We start from the raw sequence: 10,437 nt of genomic DNA on the forward strand, positions 1-10,437 counted from the left end.
TTAATGGCTATGTTTTGTACTGTCGATCTATAAGCATGTTGTAGTAAACATGCCTAACATGTTTGAGCTATTTTCCCTACCTTTTTATAGACAACTGGGCCATTATCTGCTCTGACAGCACCTGCCCTGTGATGTTTAACTCTGCCAATTGCATTTTTATCAGTACCGGTTTCAATGGCCATTAAGCCTGTTGCAATTAACAATTGTATCCATTTTTAAAGAGTTGTATTTCAATGGCTACAAACTTACAAAACATGAATTAGGATGTTGTTAAGCCTGTTGCAATTAACAGTTGTATTCATTTTTTAATTCGTCCCTTTGCTACCGTGCTACTCTTTCGAAATGAAGATATCACTATAGATGCTGCCGTTTTATTACCATTTGCTATTTTTGGTGGATGTTAACCCTGTTGTAGTTAACATTGGCTTTCCATGTACTTACACAGGGCTACAATGGGTGATGTTGTTGTTTGCCGTCGAGGTTAGCTGCATCCCATGTCTTATACACCATCTATTCCTAAATATAAGTATTTTTAGAGATTCCAATATAGACTACATAAGGAGCAAAATGAGTGAATCTAGATTCTAATCTAAACTATATCTATAATTCTATATACATCCGTATGTAGTTCATATTGAGATCTCAAAAAATACTTGTACTTAGGAACATAGGTAGTTGTATTTTACATCATTTGTGCAATCTCAGTTTAGCTTCTAACATTTACTGGTTGCTTGTAGGTACATATATGAGGGGTACTGATCCACGCTTCGATCCCTTTTGCGTATGGGGCAATGAGATATTCATGAACAAGCGTCAAGTAAGGAAACTAAGAAAGATTGTTAGGCGAAAGAAACGAGTGATTGGAATTAAGCTCTTTATTTACACTTTATCGAAGACAACAATGAACTTTAGGATGGTAAGTAATGTGTTGCCTTTTCCCCTGCCCACAACAAGTTACTCTATTAGACCTTAGTATCTGATATTTTTCTCTTTTCAATGGTTTCCGAAGCTATTTACTGATGATTACCTTGCAAACTACATGATCGGAGTGGAGGCAACTAAGGTTAAAGTATATAATTCATGCTACCATGATAATGCTCTAGAAGTCTTCCTGAAGGCGGTGAAGGATGGGCAAGCGATCGTCACAAGGGGTTGGAAAAAAGTGGTTCATGCCTATGGAATGCAGGAAGGCACATTATGGGCATTCCGCTTCTTCAACATCGTCGGCAGTCAAAATGATTTACACTTGTCTCTTCACCTTTCCCGCCTTTAAATATTGCGGTTCATCATAGTTAATTGCTGCCTAATACTGTAATTACTGAACATATTGTGCTGGCAATTTTATTTATGGATTCGTTGTTGAACCATTGTGTTGATAATTTTAATTGCACGTTTCTTCTTTCAAAATTTCCAATTAGAATAGTAAATTACAGGCAAAAATAAAAATAGAACAAACGGTCATGGACCTTTGCAAACGGTTCTAGCAGTGAAAGCGCTTGCGATGGATAGCCGAATGCCACACAGTTTTCTACATCAAATCGTGTGTGATGTAGTTAATGAAAGCAAACAATTAACCAAGGCAGAGCGTGTGTGATAGTTACACCTTTCACACACGGGCATATACATAAAATCGTGTGGGATGTACATCCGAACGGAAACGTTTTCCCTGGATTGACTGTGTGGGATGTACATAAGAACGGAAACGTATTCCTTGGATTGACTGTGTGTGATATACATACGAACAGAAATATTTTTCTAGGATTCACCGTGTGGGATGTACATACCTACGGAAATGATTTTCTCGGATTACCGTGTGGGATGTACATACCTACGGAAATGATTTTCTCGGATTACCGTGTGGGATGTACATACCTGCGGAAATGATTGGGTTTCGATGCCTCGCCCGATCGCACACGGCCCCAGCCTGGGTCCCAGGAGGGCCTATCCCCGACGATTTCTAGGTCATGTGGGAAGGACACCCTATCGCACGCACTCACTTGGCAACGGTTCCAAATGCCATCGCGGAAAGGGGTAAAAAACCGTTTGTTTAGGGCCGACGCGCGCCAGTGGTACGTGGAGAGCCTGACGGCTGGGACCCACGAGGTCCATGGTCGCATGCAAGGAAAGTTCCTCCTTATTAAGTTGTTTCCTCCCCCTGACAGTTGGGACCCACCGGCTGTATCTTTGCATGGAAGGACGTGCCTCCTTGTTATGCAAAAAAACCATTCCTCCCGATGACAGCTGGGACCCGGCAGATTTGGTGGCTGACTTGTGGGCCTACTAAGCAGACGTGTACGCAGGGCTTTGTCAACTTAATCAACAAATGATTCTAGCAGCTGTACCGTTGGATGTTAATCCAACATCCGTGCTCCTTCTTCAACCTCTGTTCTTGCTCCTGTCTCCCGTGGGCGGCAGTGCTACCGCGCACCCAAACCAGTCAAGTTTCCACTCCTCTCCATCTGCGACTCCACTGCCGCATCTTCCCCATCTCCGGGTCGTTCTAGTCTGGGGCCTCGCCGTTGTCCATCGGCCTTGGTGCGCTCGACATGGTGTGTTCAATGTGGTCAACAACCGAGAGTCATCGGAAGATGACTGTACGTGAGAGGCTGACAGTGGGGACGAACCACGCCCATGGACGCATGCATGCAACTGCATTCTTTTTACCCTGAAAAATAATGTTTTCTCCCCCTGACTGCTGGGACCCACCAACTACATCTTCGCACGCAAGGAAATGCATCCTTATTACGGGCAAAAAAATACCCCCCCTGACAGCTGGGACCCAGCAGCTATATCTTCGCACGCAGGGAAGTGCGTCCTTATCCTCCGTGACAGCTGGGACCCACCCGATCGGAGCGTACGTACCATTGTCAGTCTTGTCGGAACGTGTACGTACATACTGGTCGATCGGTCTCTCTGCAAGTATGAACCGTGGTCGAATAAGTAGCGACACATGTCATAGTAGAGCCCCCCACATAGCAGTTCAGGCTGTCCCGTCTAAACCGTGTACACGTACATACAGCTATACACCAAAAAATACGGCCACATACGTACATACGGGCGGGGTCTCGAACGCTGACTCGCGCATACGTACGGTCAGGGGTCCTGTACATGGCTGGGTCGGAATGGAGAAGCTACGCCGTTGTCGTGATCATGGGGAGGCAACCGGTTGGGTCAGAACAGAATGCGTCATCGTGTTCATCGGGAACCAACCGGCTTGGACGGAACAACCGATGGAAACGAGGCCTGGCGTACCACAGAACAGAGGAAACGACCTTGTGTTCAACCGGCCATGGTCGAAATAGGATCCTGTTCATCGGGAGGGGTCTAGTGTACTGCAAAATGGAGGAAACGGACCTCCTACGGTGGAAACGGGGTCCTGTTGATCGGGAGGGATGTGGCGTACCGCAAAACGGAGGAAACAGACTTGTGTCGGAGCGCTATGGTCGAAACAAGGGTCCTGTTCATCGGGAGGGGTGTGGCGTACCGCAAAACGGGACTCCACGGGATAATGTTCATCTCCACCGTCGACCTCCTCCAGCCTCCACGGGCTACTGTTCATCCACCGTCAACCTCCTCCAGCCTCCACCTGCGCTGTTCATCCACGGGCTCCTGTTCATCCAGCCTCCACCGCGCGCTCCTCCACCGTCTACTGTTCAACCAGCCCTCTCCACGGGCTACTGTTCAACCACCCCTCCACCGGCTACTGTTCAACCAGCCCTCCACGGGGTCCTGTTCATCCACCGGCTCGATCAATCGGGGTACTGTTCATCCAGCGGCAACGGCCTCTACTACCACGGGGTCCTGTTCATCCAACCCCCCACCGAGAACTGTTCATCCAACCCCCCACCGAGAACTGTTCATCCACCCCCAACAATGCTCACTGTTCATCTAGAGGCAGAATCGATCGGCTTCAGTTAGCAGCAGTAGCGAAGGAATCACTCGGGTTCAGTTAACAGCAAGGGATCGATCGATCGCTCGGATTCAGTAACGCGTAGCCTGCAGTGCAATCGCTCAGGTTCAGTTAGAGCCCAACGCCTCGCTCGGGTTCACTTAGAGCCCAACGCCTCGCACACACGCGTGTACGTACAAGAGACGCGCATCACTCGGCCCCCGACCACCCACCGTAACATGGAACTCCCCCGATATCTTCCTCGCCCTCGCTTCTACCATGGTTTTTTCCGTCATGCACGGTCCAAAGAATGTCATGCAGCTGCGTCTCTGGCCCGCCCAAGACGAAAAGCCCATTTTCTGTCATGATTTTTTGTCATAGAAGCAGGACCCCACCACATCTATGATGATACCAGGTTTTGTCACAATTATCGTCATAGAAGTGTCATAAGCATGACAAAGAAAAAATTCGTTCGGCCCAAAATGTCACGGATGTGTCTTTTTTTGTAGTGCACACCACAGTCCTGCAAAGCGAGAAGAATCTAAAGGAGGCAGAGAAGAAGAAGCCCGCCGTGATCCAGGTTTGCATGCATGACTTATGCTTAGTCTACCACACATGCCATGCCGACATTGAGTGCGAGGAATTTAAGAACTTCCTCAAGGGCGGCCGAGTTAAATTCGTTACTGTAGACTTTAGGAACAACAGGGAAGTCCTGGATCGGATAGGCCTCATTGTAGGCAACCCCTTCGACCTCCAGAAGAAAGGGCTGGTGCCCTCCCGTGATCAGCCTTCAATGCTGACCCTGGTAGGAGCCATGGTTCATCCTTCGTAAGGTACACTGAAGAAACCTCCGTTCAAGTTCCATCATGCATGGGACTGGAATGTACTAGATATAGACCACATCCACTATGTTGCAATGGATGTCTACCTTTGTTTCCAATATCTACAAGGGTTGGATGAAGAGCAAGAGCCAAGTGTGCAGTTCAAGCAAAGAAGTATCAGCCAAGAGGAAGAGGGACAAGGACGAAGTCGGGCACGTGGACGAGGAGTCCAAGTAAGGTGGCAGTGTCGTTGCTCATGGTGGTTCTAATGTAGTGTCTACCAGATTAGTTGCTTAGTTTAATTTCAGGTGTGCTTAGTTTTATTTGAGGGGTGTGTTGTGCTGAGCCCCCAGCAGAACTATGTTATGTTCCTTCTCGTTACTTTAACTCTTCAGTACGTACATACTAGTATTTCTTACAGTTCATCTTTTAGTGGGTATAGTACTACCACTCGTTTCTTCACATTATATACGTACAATATATATGGCCAACATCATATAGCCACCCATCATCTCCAGTTAGAATAGTGTGTCCATGCACGAATGCAATGTGGCCAAACGATGTCTGCCATCGGTATCTCAAATTCAAATCAGTCTGACCTTGTTCAATGTGTATACAGTACAACATGCTCGCTTCCAAACCACATCGCGCATATCTTAGTTATATTCATGCATGCATGGGTTTCAAACATCATGATCTCTTATTCAAATATTTGAATTCAACTTTACATTGATTATGACCCCACCTAGTCTTTTACACCCACACAGTCGTATTCTCTTTATAATTGTACCACTAACTTTCTCTCGTGCATGCATGCACACACACACACTACCAATCGGCATTATCCATCGCACACATGCAATCTTTTTCTTCAGGTCGGTCTCCCATGCATGCACACACACACACCTCCCCCTCTCCATCATATCCTTCATGCCTATATATTATATTTTATATTTTTTATATAGTGTGTGGATAACTTTAACTTTGAAAAATGGTTGTTGGATGAAGCCAATCCGATGGTGTAGAGATGGCAAATTTGAGCACTACTGGCCGTTGGATATCATCTAGATTCCACCAGATTTTGCCACATGTACAATCTAGAAGACTCCATGGTTGAACTTAAGCATAATGCACAAACCTCAAAACACAAGCACTTCTTCTTTGTTCTAGAATCTTCCGTATCAGAATTGCCCAAATGTTTTTCTACATGATTTGCCCTTATTTGTTTTTACTTTATGCTTTACAATGCACAATCCATGAATCTTAAAATAGATTAGCTTTCTTATAAAAACTAGATGATTTTGAATGAAATGAACTATAAGAATTAAACGAACATCTACATCATGCATATATGACTCAAAACTTACATGCTATAATGTGGTATTTATTCATAATTTGGTTGTCAAATCTCATGCGTGCAATGCACGTGTACCTTACTAGTCTAAATGGTGTTTGTGTGTGTGTTGTGTGTGATAAACACATTGTACGTAGTATCATACATGGTTTAGATTCCGAACATCTAGCTAGAGCATACATGTACTATGATTTGAATTTAACATAAGATGGATACATATATTTGAATTTGAGATCGTATGTACATGTAGTTCGTATTTATATAGGAATTTACTTCTCCTATATTCATGCCATGTGTTGTGAAGATAATATTTAGATGGTTGTATAACTAACCCGAGTACAATCCCATTCAAACAAGGAAAATGTACTCAAATTTAGTCCATATGCTAGACAACACACATTGTTTTTTTATTCTTGAGGGAAGTGCAAATTGTTTTGGTAATGTACATGTTATGTTTGTTGTCCCGATTCTTCTAGTTTTTTTGTTGTATTTGAATGCATTTCTAGTAATATAGTAAAACGGGACATGGCTCTCTCTAGTGATGAGGTGAGAATTGTCTTTTTTGGGTACACGTTAAGCTTGTTCTCCCAAAATTTCAAGTCGCGCCTTGTTATGCCAAAATTTCAAGCTAGCATCTCTGTCTATCGTGCTGCGAAACTCCCGCCTCTTCAACCCGCGCCTTGTTACCCTAAAATATTTAAGATATATCTTTGTCTCGTTGTGCTCCGAAAATTCCCTCCATCTCAACTCGCACCTTGCTATCCCAAAATTACAACGCGCGCAAAAACTCCCACCTCGTGTGAAATCCCGACACGCGAAATGCCCGTGATACCCCTGAACCGAAAGAACCGCCTAGCTCAAATCGGTGGGGGTACTTTTGTAACTTACCCCATATTTCGGACAAGCGCGTCCCTAAGCCATGGTTCCCCCTCCCATCGCCTCCTTTTCGCCATTCAAAATCCCAGGCCGCCATAACCTCTCCGCTCCAGCCGCGAAACCCCACCCTCCTCCGCCCGCCACCTCACAGCTACCCAGTCGGAGCCTCTTCCCCGATGACGCCGTCCACAGCAACACCTCAACGTCCTGCATCCACCATACCGGATGAGGATCCGTCGCCGATTGATACGTCTCCAACGTATCTATAAATTTTTATTGTTCCATGCTATATTATATTCTGTTTTGGATGTTTAATGGGCTTTATTGTACACTTTTATATTATTTTTGGGACTAACCTATTCACTGGAGGCCTATCCCAAATTGCTATTTTTTTGCCTATTTTAGTGTTTCAAAGGAAAAGGATATCAAACGGAGTCCAAACGGAATGAAACATTCGGGAACGTGATTTTCGGAACAAACGTGATCTAGAGGACTTGGAGTCTACGTAAAGCAATCAATGAGGAAGGCACGAGGCAGGGGGCGCGCCCACCTCCCCAGGCGCGCCCTCCACCCTCGTGGCCCCTCTTTGCTCCACCGACGTACTTCTTCCTCCTATATATACCCATATACCCTGGAAACATCAGATAGGGAGCAAAAACCCTATTTCCACCGCCGCAACCTTCTGTACCCGTGAGATCCCATCTTGGGGCCTTTTCCGGCGCTCCGCCGGAGGGGGCATTGATCACGGAGGGCTTCTACATCAACACCATAGCCTCTCCGATGATGTGTGAGTAATTTGCCTCAGACCTTCGGGTCCATAGTTATTAGCTAGATGGCTTCTTCTCTCTCTTTGGATCTCAGTACAAAGTTCTCCTTGATCTTCTTGGAGATCTATTTGATGTAATCTTCTTTTGCGGTGTGTTTGTCGAGATCCGATGAATTGTGGGTTTATGATCAAGTTTATCTATGAACAATATTTGAATCTCCTCTGAATTCTTTTATGTATGATTGGTTATCTTTGCAACTCTCTTCGAATTATCAGTTTGGTTTGGCCTACTAGATTGATCTTTCTCGCAATGGGAGAAGTGCTTAGCTTTGGGTTCAATCTTGCGGTGTCCTTTCCCAGTGACAGTAGGGGCAGCAATGCACGTATTGTATTGTTGCCATCGAGGATAAAAAGATGGGGTTTATATCATATTGCATGAGTTTATCCCTCCACATCATGTCATCTTACTTAAAGCATTACTCTGTTCTTATGAACTTAATACTCTAGATGCATGCTGGATAGCGGTTGATGTGTGGAGTAATAGTAGTAGATGCAGAATCGTTTCAGTCTACTTGTCATGGACGTGATGCCTATATACATGATCATACCTAGATATTCTCATAACTATGCTCAATTCTATCAATTGCTCGACGGTAATTCGTTTACCCCCCGTAATACTTATGCTCTCGAGAGAAGCCACTAGTGAAACCTATGGCCCCTGGGTCTATCTTCCATCATATTAATCTTCCAACACTTAGCTATTTCTAATGTCGTTTATTTTACTTGGCATCTTTATTTCTCTTTATCATAAAAATACCAAAAATATTATCTTATCATATCTATCAGATCTCACTCTCGTAAGTGACCGTGAAGGGATTGAAAACCCCTTTATCGCGTTGGTTGCGAGGTTCTTATTTGTTTGTGTAGGTGCGTGGGACTTGAGCGTGATCTCCTACTGGATTGATACCTTGGTTCTAAAAAACTGAGGGAAATACTTACGCTACTTTACTGCATCACTCTTTCCTCTTCAAGGGAAAACCAACACAGTGCTCAAGAGGTAGCATCGATCTTGTCGTCCTGCCGGTTCAGCCACCCCGTCCTCCACCTCCAAGGAGCTTCCCCAACGTTCCCCTCGTCTTTCGCGCCACCTCCATTCCCACACCGCCGTCTTCACCTGCACCACCGGAAGAGCATCATCATCACCGTTTCCTCGGATGAAGCTGAGGCCTAATCGGCGCCACCAAAGAGGTTGTACACTAATCACCGCATTTTCTTCTTCATTCAATCTCACGGTGCTGCCAGCGCTCGGTCTCGAGCTGACATGGCGCGGCTCCATCGACGGCGTCGTCGTCGGTCACTTCCTCCACGGCGTCGCTCCCTCAGCGGTGACATCCACATTAGTAGGAGCTGCTGTTGCTTTAGCTCTCGCTCGCGCTGCTGCTCTGCTCTTATTCTCGGTCCCCTGCCTGCTCTGCTCTTGCTATCGCTCTTGCTCGCGCTACTGCTCTTGCTCTTGCTCTTGCTTGCGATGCTGCTCCGATTTGGCTACACTTCAGTTGACTGAATCGACTTTTGGGTCAGTTGATTTTCAGGAGGTGGGGGGCTCACCGGAGTTAAGGAAGAACCAGCCGCAGCAGGGAGGGGGGCTCACCGGAGAGGTACCCCAATATCTATCTTAGGGTTCAGGGTGGGGACGGTGGTCACCGGCGGTGGCGTGGGGATCGCTGGAGAAAAAGCTCGGCACGGGGTGCCTAGAGGGATGGTCGGGGTGGCGGCGGACCGGCGGTGGGGAGTGATTTCGGGGTGGGCGGGGCGGCGCACCACCGGCCGCGGGCGGCGGGGGCGGCGGTTTGGCCGGTGGTGGCTGGCGGCTCAGGGGGTGGAGGTTGAAGATGAACTGCTACACGACCAGCTGCCCCGGCTCTCGCACGCGTTGCTGCTACTGCTTTTCTGTTACTAGTGCATTCAGTTTTGACAGCAAAATTCAGTTTTGACAGTTAAGTTCAGTTTCGACAGTTAAATTCAGTTTCGACAGTTAAGTTCATAGATGAGCGGCTGATGTATTTTACATCCAGCACTTTGTGGTTATGTATTTTACGTCATATATTGGAGATGCTATTAGAATTCCACTCAGGTTAACGTTGTCTCTCTTGTCCTGCTTCAGCCTCGGCGTCGTACAACTCACCGGAGCTACTCCAACGATGAAACCCTTCATCACAGCGGAGCAGTACCCCGGGCTCCATCTCCAGACACCTAAGATCTTCTTCCCCTCCTTCGACAGCCAAGTCAGCCGGAGCATCCTCACCGACAAACCCAATCACGCTGAGATCGACATGGCTTCGCCAAAGAGGTTGTACACTTGTTGCATCTCTTTTTACTCTACATGTTATATATATTGTCCACTGAGCACACATAGTAACGTGAAATACGATTAATTTTATCCTACTATATGACAAGCAGTGAGGTACCAGGCAACTTAGCTATCCGTGATGGACTCTCTTGAATGCCATCATTATTTATCTCTGTGTGTTTGAGCTGTGCATTTTTCGATGGGCCTGGGAGTTGAGCTAGTAGGGTAGTGGCCTGGGTCCAAAGTAGTAGAAGTAGCACAAAAACATTTTTTGAGTGTAGGCTTTTCCTTGCTCAAGCCTGCCTACTAAAATCGCCAGTGCTTGAAAGGAAAAGTGAAGGAAAAACATAGGAATTGGAAAGTTTCATATGGTACTACTAT

At 46.1% G+C, this 10,437-nt stretch overlaps 1 protein-coding gene across 1 annotated transcript; it reads left to right on the top strand.

Moving 5' to 3' along the window:
* Positions 1-452: 452 nt before the first annotated feature.
* LOC147984269 (uncharacterized) lies at positions 453-1,273 on the top strand. The gene is made up of 3 exons (XM_087539723.1): positions 453-480; positions 738-916; positions 974-1,273. The coding sequence occupies exons 1-3, from the start codon at positions 453-455 to the stop codon at positions 1,271-1,273; spliced, it is 507 nt and encodes a 168-aa protein (XP_087395849.1).
* The last annotated feature ends 9,164 nt before the right edge of the window (positions 1,274-10,437 follow it).

This window comes from Triticum urartu, chromosome 2A (assembly GCF_056163025.1).
Source record: "Triticum urartu cultivar PI428250 chromosome 2A, HENAU_Tu73, whole genome shotgun sequence".
Taxonomy (NCBI): domain Eukaryota; kingdom Viridiplantae; phylum Streptophyta; class Magnoliopsida; order Poales; family Poaceae; genus Triticum; species Triticum urartu.

Coding starts and splice junctions, on each gene's coding strand:
- LOC147984269 (XM_087539723.1), top strand. CDS start 453: ATGGGTGATGTTGTTGTTTGCCGTCGAG. Junction 481..737: donor TGTTGTTGTTTGCCGTCGAG/GTTAGCTGCATC, acceptor GGTTGCTTGTAG/GTACATATATGAGGGGTACT. Junction 917..973: donor CAACAATGAACTTTAGGATG/GTAAGTAATGTG, acceptor ATTAGACCTTAG/TATCTGATATTTTTCTCTTT.